General features: G+C 42.4%; 1 protein-coding gene across 1 annotated transcript in view; it reads left to right on the top strand.

Annotated features, from left to right (window-relative positions):
* The window catches only part of CUNH7orf57 (chromosome unknown C7orf57 homolog), a 35164-nt gene that overhangs the window by 1773 nt on the left and 12603 nt on the right, over positions 1-20788 (top strand). Inside the window, exons 2-4 of the mRNA XM_014524771.2 lie at positions 578-766; positions 2143-2251; positions 2775-2934. Of these exons, the coding sequence (XP_014380257.1) occupies positions 578-766; positions 2143-2251; positions 2775-2934 (458 nt within the window). The remainder of the gene's footprint in view (positions 1-577; positions 767-2142; positions 2252-2774; positions 2935-20788) is intronic.

The raw sequence follows: 20788 nt of genomic DNA, 5'->3' as shown, positions 1-20788 counted from the left end.
TCCTGCTAATACAGTGAAAGTTTTCCAATGCGGAATGGCTTGTCCCTCCTTTTAAAGTAGAAGAAATACTACATATTGTGTAAGTGGCATGTTTCAGTGCACTTAATTTTTATCATATTTTGTAGGTTACATTTTAAATGATTACTGAAACAGGTATAGCAGTTGTTGGCACTGCCTTTCATTATTTTTAGACGTAGAGAAAGGTAGAAAGAAAAAGAAACAATTGTACTTTCCACTCCTACTTTCATATAATAGAGGTTCTCCATATTTACAGGCGTAGATCTCTGAATATAATACTGCATTTTAGCACCGTTCAGTGACAATTTAAAGTAACAATTAAAACTTTTCAAACAAAGCTTTACAGTATCAGAATATTCTTTCAGTATTTGTGAGCATGTGGGAGTTGGAAATACTATTTATTTCCTAGCAAGCATATTTTATCTTTCCTTCATAAAAGCATAACTTATCTAATTGTGTTTTAGTCTGGACTTTGTTTTTCCAGATGACAACAGTAAAAATTATGTCATTGTTAAAAGTTTAAATGTGTAAATAAAAATGTTCTTCTTAATGATTATAGAATGGTACTGCCATGTACCATTGAAACCATCAGAGAAGTCAGAAATCCCACTCCCTCCAAAATCCCAGATCCCAGGATTGGGTGACTTCATGGAGCCATCCAGTGAAATTACATTTGGGGGCCGCAGAAAATGGATAAAAGACACTGACTCAGAATATGTGAAGCTGGCAAAGCAAGGAGGACAACCTGGTGAACCTCAATTCATTTCCTTTTTATTAATTAGTGATAGTTAATCACATTTAAAATCTTTATTTTGCTGAAAATTGAACAATGGAAAATGTAGCACATGGAATATTATAAATCCTTAAGAAAACAATAACATAACTTTTAACCTAGCAATTCACTTTTTAATATTGGTAGCCTTACACCTTATTGTAGTAACCCTGATACTTCATTGTCTAAATTTTAACAGTTTTCAACCCTAGCTTCCCTAATATTCAAAGTTAAATTGCTTTTTTCAGATCTTATTTAAAGTATATATGAAGTATGAACCAGGATTATTTTTCTATTCTATTGGATTCAATCTAGGAAAGTGTTTGGTCTTCATGGTAAAACCTAGATATGTTAACTTTGATGTAATCTAATTATAGTATACCATTATTGTCAATTTATCTGCATGATATGGGAATCTAAACACTTTTTTATATATTGGACCAAAAAGAGGATCTATATGAGTACTGAACTTTGAAAAGTAGGTAACTGTAAAAATACACCTTTTAGCATTAACTATGGTCTCATCCCAAAGGTTGATAAAGGTTGTAAAGGTTTTTTTTTTAATTTAATTTTCAGTTTCTGAGAGTAAATGCTTCCCCTACTATTTCAAACCTGTTTTGATTTCAGCTCAATAAAAAGAAAGGAATAACTTCCCAAATTACAGTTTTTCCACAGAGTAATAATGTTTCCTAATTTGTAAAATGAGGAGTACACATCCACATGCATAATTCAGCATTGAATTGTACAACTGTGTATCAGTACATTTTTAATACAAAATACCTGATGCAACTGAGATACTGCAACTGGGGGTTGAGAATAGTATAGGAAAATGAACTTGCAAGACGCACTAGCAAGTTACCCCTGACTAGTTTGCTAGATCGTCTCTGCTGGGAGATTATCTAGTCAGGGAATAAAAAACTGTAAAATTCTGGTTGTCCTATTGAATTTTATACCATACATATGTACACAAATATATTTTCCTTTAAAGAAATTGTCACTAAAAGACAATAGCAACATAAAAAACCCATGAACCAATGTAACATTAAATTATTTTAAAAAAGGGCGAGCAGATTTGCCTCTCAAGAGTGCACATCATCTGGTCTGATGTAATTGTTCTGCCTGTCCACTGTAACAGCAATATGTGTGTGCTGCACCACTGTAACTTTAATCTTGAGTGAAGCGCTTAAGCCAGTACAGGAGCAGACAGACATAACAGTTATATTGGAATATCTTATACCATCTTACACTAATACTGGTATAACTGTTACATCTTTATGTGCCCAAAGTTATTTTCCATACCCATGGAAAATATTACAGCATTAATACAGTTTCATTCTCTTTTTGAACTTAAGATTTGTTGAAATATTATCCACCTACTACAAGAAAGTCATCCCCAGTAGTTTATGCGCTACCTGACTGGTACACACACCACACTAAAACACCAGTAACTGATGAATCTAAGTAAGTATGCTATGATTCTGTGGAAGCTGTTTACTGTTTTATAATCCATTCTATGTTTCTTGGCAGTTTATTAATGTTTACAATTGATATTTTTTTCAATGAAAATATAATTTATTTATAATGGGGGTGGGGGCAAACTTGCATGGGGCCCTGGGCCAGATCTGGACTCTGGAACTTTTTGTAGGCAGGATCGATCCTGAGGCATGGGGGAAGCTGCTGTGGCCACTGTGGTAGTGGGGGTCTGGAGGCAGGAGGGGTCCACCAGCAGTGATGGGACTGGAGGCAGGGTCCGTTGTTGGCAGGAGGAATCTGGTGGTGGTGGTAGATCTCAGAGACGGGTCTGGGGTGGCAATGACAGCGAGTCAAGCTTGCCTCTGGTAGCTATGGCCAAAGGGCCTCGATTTCTGTGGCAGGCCGGCTGGTGTCCGGGCAGAAAAGAGTGACTGTGGGCTGGATCCAGTCCACAGGCCGTATTTTGATACCTCTGATTTATAGCGTAAAAGTGTTTGACCTTTTTCCGCAGAACCTATGTCTCCTCAATGCCAGACTACATGGTTCATGAAGAGTTTAAGTCTGATCAACAAAATAGTAACTATGAAACAAAACAAGGGCCTTTTGATTTTGATGTGAAAAGTGTTTGGCAGAGGGATGCTGAGGATAAGGAGAACAAAGAGAAAAAAAAGGTATGATTTAGAGACTTTCTCTATAAAACTTCTGAAAAAATCCTAGGTAACCTTTTTGTTTGTTTCTTAGGTGATCAGAACATTTTTTTTTTTAAATTAACATTATATGAGTTATTTTAAATAGTTATTTCTAGTCTTACTGCCCTATATTGTAGGCCAGGAATGCTTTTTCCAGTTGCATTGTACAGTTTGTGTATATTGCAAAGTTCTTGCCAATAACACATTCTCTACTTACTACTAATAACTCTTTAGATCTTTTGTTCACTCTTTGTCGATATAGCCCCATTCTTTTAGGAGCAGGCAAGTGTTCAAATAACTACATGGGGTTTGTGTTTATTGTAAATTAAGGAAATACTACTAAAAAGTGCTGCATTGACAGTTCTGGAAACAGGTTCCTTCTGCTTACTTACAAAATAGGTACAACCAATGTGTGAGTGAAAATAATTGCGCTATTGTCCTCCTGGTTTGGAGCAGGCCTGACTGGACAGGAGCTACTTACGGTGGGAATTTAAATGCTTACTTATTTTTTGTACCTTCATTTTTACATGTTTTGTTTGGTACACCTGAACCCAGATTTTTTTCAGAGGCATCAGCTTCTCATAACTTCCTTTGATTTCGGGAGAAATACAGCAGTTAGTAGTGAAGATCCCTGTCCACTCAGAACCTGACCAAGGATATCCTTTTATTCTATAGGAACAAATATACATTTGTCAGGTGATTTAAATTGTAATTTAGGTGATGTCTTAGGGATATGAAGTTTTTTCCTGAGCTTTCTAGTCTTTGAAGTCCCTGAGGAGATGCTCAAACTCCCATATCAACTACTTCTGAGACACTGTAAGAGAGAACAGAATTTTCAGGGATGAAAACAGAAGAGAGAAAATAATATGTATCCCTCTACCCTCCTAAGCATTACCCCAATATTTTCAGTACTTCAAATACTGAATTTATCTATGAAGGGAGCAAGCACAACTCGAGCTGATTTCAGTGAAAATTGGGCCTGTTTGTACCACAGACACAATTTGGCTTACAGCAGACAAAATCAGTGCAAGTCATATTCATCTCATACAGTCACTGAATACAAAATTGGAATAAGTTAGGCTATGCTACTTGTCGCTTTTTCGTCAGTTGATAACCAATATATAATTTGCATCACCACTTTCACTACAAGTTAATAGGACTGAAAATTCCTAAATCAAAGCCTAGCTTCCTGATGCTGGATGGTTGTGGCCTGACAAAGGCTGGCATCTGATGATCGCCCATAGATTCACAGATTTTTAGGGGCTGGAAGGGATCTCGCAGATCATTGGATCCAGCCTCCCTCCCCCCCCCCCCCCCCCCCCCACCGGCAGCCCCCCCACTCTAGGGAGGAAGACAACTGGGGTCAAGTGACCCCAGTGAGGTTCTAGTCTCCTCTTGAAAACCTCCAGGGTAGGTGACTGCACCATTTCTGGAGGGAGTTGATTCCATAGTCTGGACACCCTGACTGTGAAGGAGTTTTTCCTGGTATTAAGCCTGAAGCAGCCTTCTAGGAGTTTTTATCCATTGATCCTGGTCTTCCCCAAGGGTGCCCTAGTGAACTGTTGGTCACCAAGCTCCTGATGTAACTTTCTCAATTTTTAACTTCTATTTTGGTTCCTGCTTGATTGCCCTTGCAGTCCTGCATCTGTATATCCATCGTAATTTCTGCTTCAGGACTTGTTCTTAAAGATCCTGGATGAATGGGACCCTATAGAAGAATGTGAACTCTTCTCTGAAATCTGTGACAGGTTGGAGAAGGAATGAATTTGTGAGAGGTTACTTAATCCAAAATACTTTGTATGATTAAACATACTTTAGTGTATGGCTGGAGAAATGTCTGCCTTTTCTGAAGACAGTATCTTTGTCTGGGGCCTCATACAGACATTCAGTTTCTCCTTGGAAAGTTGCTGCTCTCCCAGAAGAAATCACGAGTGTACAGATGTTCAAGCTTTTTCTCCCAGACAAAAAATGGCAGCTCCAGGAGAAAAATAACCTAGGCAAAACAAGGATTCACTTACTTGCAGAAGAGTTTCTCCTGGGAGATCGAATATCTGTACGTGCTGACACTACAAACAGTCTGTGTTAGCCAGCGAGGGCTGCCCTATGCACTGCTGCCATCTGTTGCCAGGCAGACTAAGGGAGCCTGCAGAGCATTCTGAAATGTGTGCACGGGGCCCACCTCCCCACCCTGGTTGCACAATGTCAGCATTGCAAGCTCTCCACTTGTCAGGGTCTTAGCACTCTCATGCTACTCCTCAGGGTTCTGGGTACAGACCATGAGAAGTAACTTGGGAGAATTCTCCCAGATTACTTGAATGTGTGTACACAGCCTGTACAAGAAACAAGAAAGCATATTGCTGTTTCTGTGCATGGTCTTCTGGTGTTTGCTTACGAGGAAAATCCTGTTTAATTTGAAACATCACAAAGAACCTCCAATTCTGTTAGTTTACTTTCTCCTATAATTGGTTTCTATGTATTGATGGAGAAGTCTTCTTACAAATTCTTCCAGTATGAAAATGGAAGAAGCATTAAATAATAATTTTTATTCTCAGTCCGTGGCTCTGAAACCTATATGTTTGAAACTACAAATGGATCCAAAAAGCTGTTTAATAACATTTCCAATTCATCTTTCAGATTATTTTCTATAGATACTTTATGGTACTTTATGATACTTTGTTACCTTTGATAATTTGAAGTTATCTGCTATGATGGATCTTATGGCTTTGAATGCAGTGACAGGTCATAATCTTTGGTTAAAGAATTGAAAACAAAGTGCCTTTTTCAAGTCCAGCATCTTGAGGCAATTTGTTCAGGTAGAAAAATTGTTTGGCAGTGTCATAGAAAGAAATCCTTAAGGACATCCTTCAGGGCAAAGGCAAAAACACTATAACCCCCGAGGGTTCCTAGTCAGCCCAGATTAGAAAACATATAGTTCCCAAGTGGGCTCTAGCTCTAGTTTTTCAAGTTTTTATGCCTTTGTCTTTTGATTATTAGAAATGAAATTATTTCTGATATTGAAAGACGTATTTTGGATCTTTATCATTTAGTAAGGAAGACTGAGGACTAGAGACATCTTCCCTCTAATTTTTGCCTCTTTACTTAATTGTTAAGGCCAGTGTTTAATCTTGAGCTAGAAATCTCACCAAAGATTAAGCACAAATTCCGTATCAACCAGTTATTTTTACTACTTCTAATTTTTCCAAAGTTTTATTATCTCATGTTGGTTCTTGATATGGTAAGGTCTCTGACATTCAAGTGGACTGTTAAAAAAAACAAACCAAACGTTCATCTTTTGCTGCTGTTCTTATCATACAAGTGTAGACCTATTATTGATTTTCACTGTCGACTCAACTAGGGTGAGAGAAGCCACAATCCTAAGCCATATCCATGTGACTGTGTTGCCCTCAATGGCATATGTTGCTGAGACTTCTGGGAAAATGTTTTACAGTTCTTTGTGGTCTAATAACTGAGATACTTTAGCATTCTTTCCTAGTTAATTGTATGAGAACTTTCAGGCACTCGGGGATAGTTGCGAAGGCTTCAGATTACTGACTACCTGTGTCTGAATGATTTAGCAGGCATCCTCAGTGCAATGACTACTGATTCAAATGAAAGCAAGCCATTAGCCTTAGTTTTTAGCATACCGCCCCAGGTGAGCCAGCTACCTTTGATTGAAAACACCACTAAACTTGAGCAAGAAGATAGTAGAGGGGTAAGAGGCAGGAGTCAAGTGAGAACATGAGTTAACTCTGCAGTCAAGGCATATTCTAAGACTACTGTACCACTTAATTAATTTTCAGGCATTTGCATAAGGGAAAGTACTGTTTTGCTCAAGCTTGTCCTTAGGTTTATAGATGGCATGGCCTTTTTCTGCACTTGAAAGGATGGGTTTCCATATCTTCAGAGCACCATGATAGTAGAACAGTTAATATGACAGCTTTTGTTATGACAGTGTTGGAAACTTCTTTTTCTATCATAATCCTCTGCACTGTAGTTCTCCCTAGTCAAAGCTTATATTGGGAAAGAGGGAACAAAAAATACAAATAGATTATACTACTACTTCCTTACTTGTTTTGCAGTTTGGTTTAACAGACAGAGCTTGGACTGGGACTCAGGAGTCCTGAGTTCTGATACCAAATTATGGGGTAAAGTTTAACACACTAGAGGGTAGGGGACGAATCCAGGTGGAAGGTTGGAAAAGTGGGCTGAACAGGATAGGATGCAGTTCGAGAAAGACAAGTGCAAAGTGCTGCACCTAGGGAGAAGGAATCGCCAACACACTTACAGGCTGGGGGAGGACCTTCTCAGCAGCACAGCACCAGAAAGGGATCTCAGAATCATAGTTGATTCCAAAATGAACATGAGTTGTCAACGTGACAAAGTGATCAATAAAGCTAACCACTTTATCATGCATTAGCAGGTGCATAACAAACAGGTCCAGGGAGGTGATACTTTCCCTCTATGTGGCATTGGTCAGGCTGCAGTTGGAGTACTGTGTCCAGTTTTGGGTGCCATACTTCAAGAGGGATGTGGATAACCTCGAGAGGGTTCAGTGAAGGGCCACTTATATGGTTAGGGGCCTGCAGGCAAAGCCCTAGGAGGAGAGATTGAGGGACCTGGATCTCTTCAGCCTCCGCAAGAGAAGGCTGAGAGGTGATCTTGTGGCTGCTTACAAATTTGTCAGGGGAGGGCAGCAAGGAACAGGAGATGCTGTGTTTACCAGGGCATCTCTTGGAATAGCTAGGAACAATGGCCACAATTTGATGGAGAGCAGATTTAGGTTAGACATCAGGAAGAACTTCTTTACGGTAAGGGTTGCCAGAATCTGGAATGGGCTTCCAAGGGAGGTGGTGCTCTTGCCTACCTTGGGTGTCTTTAAGAGGAGGCTAGACATGCACCTGGCTGGAGTCATCTAAGTCCAGTGCTCTTTCCTACCCAGGGGGTCAGACTCGATGATCTACTGAGGTCCCTTCTGACCCAAACATCTGTGAATGCCTGCTCTGCCACTGGCTTGCTCCATACTTTTGGGCAATTCACTTTACCTTGCTTTGCCTCAGTTTCCCCATCCATAGGAGGTCCTCTGTAAAGCGCTTGTGTATTATAGGGAATTACCATTATCATCATCATCTATCAATAAATACAACTTTTTTTTCCTGTGCTAATGTGGAATTTCTCTAGAAAGAAGATGAGCCGAGCTTTAATTTCTGTAATGGGATCATAGGAAAGTAGGACTGGAAGGGACCACACAAAGTCATTTAGTCCAACATTTAGGTTCATCCCTGACTAAACCTTCCCAGCCAGTGTCTGTCTAACTTGAAAACCTCTCCGAATGGAGATTCCACAGTATCTCTAAATATCCTGTTCCAATGCTTGATCGCTCTCACAGTCAGAAACTCTCCCACTCTCTTAATCTGCAACCTAAATTTCCCCTGCTGAAGCTGAAAGCCATTGTTTCTAGGGACAGGGCATGTTACTATCCACTGATTTAAAAAAATGTCATTCTTAGTTTGAAACCAGACTCTTTCATTGTGCTATGTGGGCATATTGGGCTGGGGGAGATTGCAAGACACCCCCACTTTTGTTAGCTAGGCACAGGTGCAGGGGACTGGATGTTGGGATTATTAATTCCAAATGGAATCACTAGGGGGCAGTGCTGTCTTTGTTTTTTGTTTCTGTTGTCCCTCCCCCTGAACCAGTCCAAACTCTGCCAGACACTGGAGCACTTTAATGTGTGTATCTGGAGTGTCTCTTTCTTATAAACTTTCAGAAGACAAATTGCTCCCCTGAGGCATGATACCTCCTATTTTTTCCATTGGGGTGATTGCAGCTCTCTACTACTAATGAAGGGCAGTGGTGGAAAGCAACAATTCTTTTCTTAGTAAGTGCTAACGTTACATGTAAAGTGATCTGTTCTTCTGTATCTTGAGTAGACATGGCTGTTGAATTTTGTCAAACTGGAAAGGACTGTATACTTAATTGTTTCCTGCTTCATACTTCTTTCTGTGAGGCTGTTGTTCAGAGATAAATTTTCAAAGTTAGATATGAGGTGAAATTTGGGCCTCAATTAAAATAATTTGGAGCTTTGTCATTAATTTTAATGGAGCCAAGAATTCACCCGTTGTCTTTAGCTTTTCAGGTTGGCAGGAAGCATGTATAGTTCAGCAGCATTGGCTATGCCTTATTTATTAAGGCGGGGCGGGGGAGGGGGGGAGGAGGATTGTGACCAATTAAGCTTTTTACATCTTATGTTATTGGAACTGTAGTTATATCACCAGTATTGTTGAATATTATTTCAAGCAGTTATTTTAAAAATCATGATTTGGATTGATTTGAATCATTATCACTGAAATGAACATCCCTAAAATTGTTTTTTGCATATGATATTCTAAATGCACAAGCAAAATAAATCATCTGGGTTTTTTTAACAAGAATATGTGAATTTTTCATCCTATAGGGACACTTTTGTCAGAGAACAATAGGCTTATTAAAGAGAAGATTTCATAATGAGAAAGTGTTTTTCCAGCTGAAAACACTATAATGTGATGGTTCAGCACTCTGTTCAGCTAAGGGTACCTGGCAGGATTCAAAGAACCCATTAAAAACCATTGTAATATGATTTTTAGTGTTCTCTCTCTCTCTCTCTCTTTGCTGCTAGTTAATAGATTTGAATACTTTATTACAATCTACTTTTGGTGACCACAGTTTATACTTTATATAAATCATGCCCACTTGTATGAATGAATGTAAAAATCTAAATTTTAAAATAGTGTGTATGTTTTGCCAGACACCTTGCATTCTCTGCTAACTTTGAAAGAAAATATTTGGAAACCCTCTTAGTTGGGTAGATCAAGTGGTTTGGATTTACCGGTAAGATCATTTTCCCTGAATAGTATTTGGTGGTTCTGTCGCATGTTAACAACACAAGTACAATGCAGCTTCATAAAAAACAAACAAACCCTGTTTGTTGAAAGCTATGGAATTGTAATCCCAACAACACAGGCACTGTTTTTTTTCATTATTATGATGCAGCAAATTGATTAACCGTACTATAAGAAGCATCCTTACTTAATGAACTTTTCTCCTAGTCCCATCAGGAGTGGATGCCTAAAATTTGCCACCATAGTGGGAGGATGTGAGCATAATTTGACAGTAATTATTCCCCAATGCTGTTTTCGTGGAGGGGAAGTAGAATATTATAATGAGATTGTGCTGTGTTTGTGAGAAATGCTTGGTACTTTCTTATTCTTAAACTGTGTTGCAAGCGTGTAACAAAAACACATGTTTGTTACATCTTATAATAAAACACAAATTGGGTATGTAAGGTCTCCATTTCAAACAATTATATATCATTTTTGGTACCTTTACAATTTCTCAATGCAGTCTGTTTATATTCTACTTCTCCCAAAAGTAATGTTTGGGAATATTTTTTGTTAAATTATGTTCATGTCTTTCTGCGGTTGTAGCAAATTTTAGGCATCCAGTTTGATTTGTTTTTGTTTCTTATATTCTTTTCCCCGGTTAGACATGTATTCCTGTTTAATTTTTTCCTCATTTAGAAGATTCAAGGGCAAATGTGTATAGCTCAAGTAAAGAATCAAGCTAGTCAAATGAGATTAGGATTTTATTTTTCTCTCTCCCCTGCTTTAATATGTCATTATTTTAACTTTATTGTTATTTATAGCAGTCTTATTTTAGAAACTGCTGTTTTGTTCAGTATTATTATCTCTGTGTGTGAGACAAAAGTAAAACAAAAATTTGATGCCACAGGTTGCATGTCTCTTACAAACACATCTACTGAACTAGAGTGGACCAAAATAATGTTTGTGCAAGTGCTTAGAACTTTGGGGTCTGATTCTGATCTTGCTGCTTTTGGTTTTATATTAGTGTTACCAGATTTGCCCATCACTTTGGGGTGCACTCATTTATTAGGGGTACGTTTCTGAGGTCTCTGTAATTCTATCAGTGTGCTGTTTGTGTCACTTGTGTTTCTATATAGAGCTGTATCTCCCCCTTCAACAAGTCCTCACCCCCAATGGAGCTGTTTTGCAGGACTCAGATTCAGTGGGGCTGTGTTCCTCCAACCACCGAATTACACACACACACACACACACCCCTCTCTCTCTCTCTCTCTCTCTCTCTCTCTCTCTCTAACAGGACACACCTGAGCCAGGCCAGGTTATTCAGCATTGATAGGCTGACACCCTCATGTGCCTTGAACTCAGTTCATCAGGGCAGCAATAAAATGCAGTCAGACACAAGCACATGGGTTAACAGAGCGCATCTGAGTCAGGCCAGGTTATTCAGCATTGGCAGGCTGACACCCTCATGTGCCTTGAACTCAGTTCGTCCCTTATTTCAGCAGGTCAATAATAAATGCATTTAGACACGCATACACATATACTAACAGAGTATGTTTGAGCAGGCTGGGTCCGATCAGCACTTTCAGCAGATAACCTCATGCAACTCAAAACTCAGCACATCCCAATCTCTCCTCACAATGGTCCTAGTAGTAACTCCCTTGATGAGCAGACCCCACTGTAGTATTGAGCATTACAGGGATCTTTGGCTTAGGTAAAAGAAGCATTGCTGCAGCGCAAATGGGGAGGTCAAGGGGAAGGAAGAGTAAGTGAGGTTCAGCGAGTATAGCAACAGCTTGACCATAAAAATTATTTATTGCCAGGTATATGAACTTATGATGATACCAATAGTAATAGCCATACAAGAAAGGCAAATAAAAGTTACAATATTACATAGTTTCAATTAGGTATTGGGGGAAGTCTAGCTAAAGTTTGATTAGCAAAAGTCTGGTTTAGAAAGCTGTGCCTGAAGTAAGAAAGCAAAAGTCAGGTTCCTGGAGTCGGAGAGAAAGAATAAGAGTTGGGGTCCCACCACTCGGCAAAGCTTGAACTAGTCGAGGTTCCCAGGTGTTTGTTGGAGCTTACAGACAGGCAGAGCTCTGAGCATGATTAATGAAGGGATTCTAGGCAGAAAAGGGGTGGAACTGGTACAGTTTTTGGATCCAAGCACCAGGACAGAGACTTGAGCTTGGGTGGGGGTTTCTGTAGAGAACTAACAATGGCTCAAGGGAGAACACTAGGTTTGTTTATGGGCTGGCTCATATGCTAGATAATAGGAACTGATCACTCCTGGCTATGGGTGGCATTATTTTGAGGGAGCTCACAATACAGATAGGCAGATTCAGTGTTTTGGGTACCAATAAAGGAGTGATTACTAGAATTGGTCTGATAAATGCTGAGCTGGGTGTGTGCAGACATGGGTTGATTAGCATTTGGAGCACGGATCCCCCATTATGCAGTGCTCCCCTGCTTCTCTGGTTCCAGAGTGCAGTGCGGTCCTCTCCTTGGAATCTCTGTTCTCCATTCTGAATGCTAATGAAGGTGCTTTCATGTCCCACCTCCCATGTAAATGAATTGTCATCTGGTTCCATATCTGATGTAAATGAAACCAGGGGAGTTGCTTCACTCCTATCACCCTTGTCTGGAGGGATTTCAGTGCATTTCCTACTGCTTCTTCATTGTCTTTTGTAAGTCCTTCCTCTAATCAGTTCTTGTTCAGGCAGAGGTGGGGGAGAGTTGGGGGGGAGTCCTTTGTGAGTCAGACAGGCTGTGTACTGTGCTAGGTTTCCCCAAGAACACAGAGCTGATGGGTAACGCTAGTCAAGTTTAATTGACTTCAGGGGGATGAGTGGTGTGCAGGGGAAGATTGAGTGGTGTTCCTGAGTTCAGAATCAGGTCTTTATCCTAGGTGTTTTTCAACCTAGTTGGATATGTAATGTCTATTCTGTATCCTGAAAATGTCTGATTTGATGGACTGCAAAAGAGGAGTCTCAGCTTGTCCCCAGCACATAATTTGACTATATTAAAGTCATACTAGATGTGGCTGAGGTTAAAATTTTCCTGCTTCAGGTTGTATGATAAGACATTACCTATCTGATGTACAGAATAAGCATCAGACAAGTAACAGTGTGGACCATGATATGAATGATGGCTCTGAAAGGCCCAGGTATATTCATAGGCAATGCATAGGAGGGGCGTGCCTTCCCTTGAATTGGGCTCCACTGGCAGGACGTTGGTGGCAGAAGTGCCGGCACTTCCATCACTGCTGTGCCTCATGCAGAAGTGTTGGTGCTTCTGACTGTGGTCGTCGGCTGGCCACTGGGAGACCCCCTCCCTCCCCTGGTTGTGTCCCGCTGGTGCCCCCACAGACTCAGGAGGTGCTGATGGGACCCTACCACAAAGATAGGTTAGTGCAGCCTATCTGAGTAAGACATGTGGTAGTGCCCAAATGAGTGCAGTCCTCCTCCAGACTGACTCTCTTTCGAGTCATGGTGAACCACTACCTTGCCTACATTTTTTTTTTCATCTTTACTCCTACAGCTGAGCTGCACCTTTCCTATTTCCAATTATTTGGACCTACCTAAATCGCAGCAGAAGCTTGCATTGCAGCACTGCCTTTAATCTTGCTCTTTTCTTCATGCCCACTCCCTGCCCCGCTGCGCCGCCCCCCCCCCACCCCACCCCCGCCCCCCCCCCCCCCCCTGTTAAGTGGCCAAGAGGCAATTAATGCCACAATTTTTGCCTTTCAGCCACTCAGCAGCACAGGGGGCGTGCAGCACACAGCAAAAAGAGTGAGATTACAGGCATTGCTGTGTTGCAAACTTCTGCTGCGAGCTTCTGCTGCAATCTACCAGTGGTTCCAGTTTCTTCATCAGCCTTAAATATCTGGCAAACATCATCAAATGGGGCCCCAGACAGTTCACACAGAATCCCTCTGTCAGCCCCTCTCTCAGCCTGTTGCATGTGACCTCTGTGAAGTGAAGCTAGACCAAGGTGCCCTCATCTGGATATAAATTTTTGGAGGATCCTAGGGCTCATGACCAGAACATTTGGTTCCAGTCATGAGTGGTGAGCTAATTAGCACATGGGTCCTTTGTGGGGTGGGTGGGGGGTAGTATCTGGATTACACACACATATTGAGTAGTTCTGAGCTGTAAGGTCACCAGTGCTTGAAATATTGTTCACTCTGGTGGGGCTCAGCCCAATGACCTATATGGTAAATCATGAGGCTTTGGGCTTTGAACTAATATCATGCATAGTTTGTGCTATATATAAGTAGGTGTCAAAGTGATGCTTAAAAGTGTGTTTATGGAGTACCTATGCTAAAATTTGCAGCCATTTCAAAAAAGGTTAAATGCATCAATTCTGGACAAACTAAGTCTATGTTTGCTATGTACAAATTACTACAGCTATGTTTAGTTCAAGGTTAGATTTTTCAGGTTTGCTCCTTGCTTCCACATGATCAGGGAAAGCAGGGTCTGACAGGGAGGAGGAGGAGGGAAGAAGCTGAAGGGGGAAGACATTAGGGGAGCAGAGGGCAAAAGGGCTTCTCCCCCCCCCCCATTTTATTTTCCCTGATATGGCAGTGGGAGGGGGACAGATTCAAAACCAGCCTCCAAGAATTAGGTTCTGTACCTGGAAAGTTGTATCAAATTTATAATTTTTCCATATATAGAATCTAATTATTGAGAGAGCGTTCTTAGAATTGGGGTCACCTTATATTTTGGTAGATATGGTAAATGGGAGTTAAGTGCCTAAATACCTTTGCACATCTAGCATATACACTCCTTAAGTGGGGTTAAACGCTGAAGTCCAAAATTCCCAGAATCCCCACTTAACTGTCACCTAAAGCCCATATACATACCTATGTGTTTAACAGCAAAGTTCTCCTGATTGTCTAAAATTCTTTTAGGCACCCCCAGAAGCATGTCAGTCTTAATAGGACTGAGCAGGTCAGTAACTATATAATGCCTAATCCCCATCAGGACCCATTAGTGCCTGAACCTTTCATTTAATAGGTCAGTGGTTAGAACACTCACCAGGATGTGGGAGACCTAGGTTATTTTTCTCTTCTGCCTGATAGGAGTCATATTGATATATCTAACCTCCCCTGAAAGCATCCTAACAACCAATGTATAGGTTATTCTGAGGTGAGGTCACTTGTTCCCTGCTATTCCATTTTGGCTGGATTGCATTAGAACAGGGGTGGACAAAATATGGTGTGGGGCCCCTAAAAATGTTAGAAAATTAGTATTTATCTGCCCCTGGCTCCTGTCAAAGATGACAGGAGGCAGTAGGACCCAGGGGAAGCCACGGCAGACGCCTGCTACAGCAGGGCCTGCCTGGCCCTGCCCCCCAGCCGGAAGTCACCGCCTAGCAGGGGCTTCTGCCCTGGGACTGTGGGGCTGTTTGTGCCTGTGCTGGCTTGGGAGCAGGAAATTGAGGTAAGAAGTGGCAGGGAGGCAGGGGAGGACCCCTGCTACATCCTACAGCAATGCAGCCGGGAGCCATGTAGTATAGAGTAGCTGGTGGGCAGGAAAGTGGGGAAAGCAGGGGCGGATGTGGCGGGAGTGGAAGCAAGTGGGAGCATGGTGCCTGCACAAGTGTCCCAGGGCCAGCACCAGCAGGGCCCAGAGAGGGGTGGCAGGAGCACGAGGTGCAGGCTCGCAAGGATCTGTGGAGCTGGGCTGGGCTGCACCAGCAGGGAGAGCGGGGAGCTGACTCGGCTCCATAAAGCCCCTGCTGGCCCGGGCCCCGTGCTCCTGCTGCCCTGCTCTGGGCGCTACCAGCGCTGGCCCTAGGACACTGACACGGGTCCCATGTTCCTGCCTGGCTGCCGCTGACCTCTGCGCGCCCATTCACTCCCAGTGCCCCTGCCCCAGCCCCACAGTACAGGTGGGGATGGGCACACAGTGCCAACCCCACGTGCCCCGCACTTCCTGTCTGGGCTGAGCAGTGGTGGCAGGGACGGTGCTCAGCATGAGAGAAAAGCAGCCCCTTCCCCTCCCCGTGGCTGGTGTTTCCTGATGCAGCCTCTTGCAGCTCGCGCGGGGCTGTCCTGCCTCTCTGCCATGTCACCGCCACCTCTGGGCTGCCCCATAGGGCAGTGGTGGCAACAGAGAGCGGGCACAGGCAGCCCTGTGTGGGCTCCGTGTGGCTGCAGCTCGGGGTGCTGGCAGCGGGTGGGGGAACACCTGCTTTTCACCGGCGCTGAACACCAGTCTGTTCCCTGCCACTGCCGCTAGCCTGGGACCCATGCTGGCTCTGGGCTCGCCTGTTGGGGCTCACCAGCTGGGCAGAAATGGCTTCTTGGTGCAGAGGAAAGCACTCCCCTCCCCCCTACTTCCAGGCGGTGGGGAAAGCGGTGTCCCCCCCACCCTTGCTGCCGCTTTCCCCACTTTGCTCCCTGCCCGCCTGCCGGGCACTCTGCACTACATGGCTCCCATACCCACAAACAAAGACACCCATACATCCCCACAAACCCCATGCCTACGCACACATAGTCCCTGACACCCCTGCACACCCCAAACCATATACAAGAGTAAGACTGAATTTTGAGCTATTATGCAATCACTTCTGCATAAACAGTAAAAATGCACATAAATCAGGAGAAAAATATATTTTTTAATTAAATTAAAATACATTATTATGGGTGTTTGATTTTTAGTATGTGATTTGGTTTTTTCCCCTAAGTTGGCAAACCCTCTTCCCCAAAGGAATACTTCCAGGGGCAAAGGTCAGAGGTTAGGGCATGTGAGTTCTGATCCCAAGATGGTGACCTGGGGGGCGGGGCTCCTGTCAAGTGGCAGGGCTACCCATACGGCCCTCGACAGCTAGCCAAAACTTGGTAAGTGGCCCTCCGCCCAAAATAATTGCCCATTCATGCATTAGAATCATTGGGCTAGGAAGAAAAGCCACAAAAGTGAGCATGATTTTCTAACTTACTGGTTAGGGCACTGACCTGGCATGTGGCTTTGTGTTTTCATAAAAAAAAGTAATTGGCTGCAGTGCAGAGACACACTTGGGCACCTGGAACAAAGTGGAAGCAGCAACTTCAGGTTGCCACCCTGTTCGTGACTGAATGCAGGGCTGCCAGCAGCAACCAATTCTTTTCACCCTCTGCCCGAAATCAGGGCTTGGGGTGGCTGCCCCCATTACGCCTCCCTTCTGCCCCTCCACCACCCTCCCACTTAGACCATTGGTCATTGAATAAAATACAGAAACAGCAGCATCAGCAGCCTTATTTTGAAAGAAAGAACAAACCTTTGTTCAGTTTTTGGAAGAGGGGGACCTACTTTCCAACACAGGCTTCCAGACAATGAGTCCTGAGTGAAGATACCTGAGCCCTAGAAAGAGGCAAGTTTTTAGACTTATTCCTGTGTTTTCCACTGGTTAGCTTTAACAGCTGCCCACTCAGAATCCTGGGTTTTTTTGTGAGTCCTATTTTGTGGCAGCTATTCTCACACATTGCAGAAGGAGTTAAAGTGCCTAGTTAAAGACTCTGGCTTCTGCTCTGGGAACCAGTCATCTTGAATTTTTTTTTGGAATTGCCCTTAGTCACATGCCATGGAAGAGGAAAACTCTCTTCCTCAATGACTATGATTAATACAGTAAACTCTGAATTTAAACTTCCTTAGCATTTAGTTACGAGGTCACATGTTATTTGAAACTAGCTTTGGAATTCTCTAAAGAGTAATGTAAGAAACCATAGACGTGAGTAGTATACATACACCAAATTGGAGATTTACTAAATATTACTAAAGCTGTCTGAGCCATTGTTTGCTCAGATTTCTTCTTCTCTTTCATTCTGCATGCCAAAACCAAACCTTAGATTCAGCTATTTTGTATTTAACACGTGGGAAGGATTAGTATAATATCAGAGATGACAGTACAGATGCTTAAGAATACGTAGATTTCATGTACCATTTACTTGTAGAAAATTTAAATGCCTCAGATGGTTTGTTTTCACTTGAAAGTTAAACTCATCTTCTAAGTGTTGCTTCTAACTCAGGTTGTCTCCATATACAAACCCTTAATTTTGGTGAGGTATATATTTAAAACTCAAGTTAGCTGGCTTATCAGGAGATATAGCCTTCGCAGCTATTTGGGTGTCATGACAGTTTGCTCTGTTGCCCCTCTCGGTAACTGGTAACCATCCCAAGCTACCCTGCAGTGAAGGCATAACCTGAATGAACACTTCAGCACATCAGCAAGACAAACTGGTCACAAAATGCATACCCAAATCTTTCCACCAGATTTAAGGACAGATTTTTACTATTTTTAAAACAGTTGAGAACAGTTGTTTAGAAGCCATTTCCAGGTGATGTTTGAAGACCAAATATTGAGTAATAAGATCCTAAATGTGAAAATTACAATAAAAAGTGTGTGAAACTCACCCTGTTATAAATAGCCAGCACAAGGTTTCTGCAGGCACATCTATGTGAGATGCTACTGCACAGTGATTACTGCACATTTAGTTAGTACTTGTATAAGCAAGTACTTACTAAATGTGCAGTAACTGCAGTTACTGTGCAGTAGGGCTGGCAAATGCCTTTTAAGTGGTGCTACTGCGCAGTAGCCTAATACTACTGTGCAATAGCATCTCGGCATGGTTTTTGCCATCCAATGCTACTGGGTAGTAGTATCAGGCTACTGCACAGTCGGTGTCTCCTGCAGACATGCCCTGTGCCACTTAAATATCACATATGCAGACAAAAGTGATACCTGAATTTTGTGCTGACCCTCTACGTAGGAGCAAATTTCACCCATTGAAACCAGCTTAATTCATCATTGTCTGAGGTAGGAGAAGCATAATAATAGGTAGAACATGTGGAATGGAAAGTAAGCATTTAACAATACCTTTTCTTAGTAATGGAAACTATTAAGAGAAACAGGTAAAAATATTTATTTACAGTATTTTTAAAGTTATCAATATCCCTTTGAATAAAAGTTAAAGTACCTGGCGCGGGAAACTAGAACAGGACATACAGAAAATGGCTGACTTTTTGTGAGATGGCTTAAAATCAACAAGCCTGAACCAGAGCAATTAATACTTTACAAATAAATAACTGCGTGCATTAGCAGAAAGCAAGTGGCAACTGGTTGCTCCCCAGCTTTGTTTCTCTCTGTTGTTGCTATAGTGGCTGTTGTCTCAGAAACCCTGGAGACTGCTTTTCTTCGCTATTTGCTGTCTGATTGACTTTTACATGGTAGAAACAGACATTGCCTGACATTGCATGTGCCACCATAAAATGTTGTGGCAGCACAACTAGTGAGCAAATAGACATCCCTATCTTCTGTTGGACTACATCAGAGGAAAAATCAGTGGCATGACAAAAGGTAGTAATAAAATGTGCTGCTTTATTGAAGCAGATGTCTGTTAGCTCTATGGTGGGACAGTGGAGGCAGCCTGAGCTGCCTGCTGTCTCCAGCTGCCCCAGGCAGGCGCTCTAGGGGCTTGAAGACCCCTCAAGGCCCTGGAGCACTTCTCTGGCTTTCCCTGCTTGCAGAGGGACACCTGAGGGAATCTTGGGGTGTCTTTCTGTATATGGTGAAGTTGAGATTCCCTGCTTTTGGATATACACCTTGAGGTCTCCAGGGGTGCGTCTCTATGAGTAGGGAAAGCTCACGTGGGTCCCGGCTTGGAGGTAAAGGACCCAGAGAATCCTTGGAGCCCCATGCCCCCATGCTGGGACCTGCTTACCCAGCACTCCCCATTTACCCAGATGGGTCCCCTGGAGATTCCAGGGGTAGGTCTGGTAAGCAGGGAAAGCCCCACTTTTTTCCCTGCCTGCCCAGACACCCCGCCCCCCCCCGAGATCGTAGGTGTAGCTCTGGGTAAGCAGGGAAAGATGGGCAGGTGCTCTTACAGCTAGATCTTGCCCAGAAATTCCTGGGGGTTACAGGACCAAGCCTCTCAAGTCTCGGAAGAACGCATGGCCCCTTATCCCACACCATCAACGGGTGGGACAAGAGGTGAAGTGCATTTTACTCAATTAAGTGCATCGCATCGCATCGCAGCACAGCTGATTTGCTTCATTTGGCAATATCCGTTTGTAGCTTCAGAGGATTCCAAGATTCTTTGCCACTAAAAGCAGTTGAAGAAACCTTTGATACAGAAGAAAGAGGAATTTTATTTTCCTACTTAAATCCAACTTCTAAAAAATGAATTCACATTTCCCTAAAATTAAGACTGAACTGTTTTTCTAACTTAAAATGTAGCTCTTCCATTCATTTTTAATTTAAGGAACTCTGATTACATGAAATGTGCTTGGTATTATGTTTCCTCACAAAATGTGTATAAATGAACATTATCAAATTTAGCCATAAAAATATCACAAGTATCTGTGTTAATCAAAGCCTGGATATAAAACTAGGTATGGTAAAATAGTCTTCTAGCTTTTTCATACCCATAAACAGGAATGGTTTTCAGAGCTTTAGGGACCAAATTACTGAATTGTTCCTTAGGCAGACAAGGTTCCTTGGGTGAATCTGATATCTTTTATTAGACCAACCCAAATAGTTGGAGAATAGTTATTAAGCAAGCTTTCGGGTTCAAAAACCCTTCGTCAGGCTAAGGAAGTTTCAGCAGTTGGTGTGTGCTTTTCCTGGATGGAATGAAAAGTAAAAAAGCCAGAGGCTGGGCTGGGGAGTCAGTTGTCAGGCAGATTGTGTGTCAAAAATCCAATGTCTATATTTAGTCCATGATTTTTAGTATCCAGGAGGTTGATGAAGTGGAGTTCATAGGCTCATCTCTGGGAAGTGTTTTGTAAGTTTCCTTTGAGGATCAGGACTGAGAGATTGGAGAGAGAGTGGTTTTCTTGTGAGAAATGTGCCCCCACCGGTAATTGGGTATTTCTGTCTTTGATAGATTTCCGGTGTGCATTCATTCTGGTGCGCAGTTGTTGTTTAGTCTCGCCTATGTATTTTCTATCAGGGCATTTGGTGCATTGGATGAGATATATTACATTTCTGGAGGT

This window comes from Alligator sinensis, unplaced genomic scaffold, assembly GCF_000455745.1.
Source record: "Alligator sinensis unplaced genomic scaffold, ASM45574v1 scaffold82_1, whole genome shotgun sequence".
Lineage (NCBI taxonomy): Eukaryota > Metazoa > Chordata > Crocodylia > Alligatoridae > Alligator > Alligator sinensis.
The sequence above is the reverse complement of the archived record's forward strand: the minus strand, read 5'-3'. Positions and strand labels throughout refer to the sequence as shown.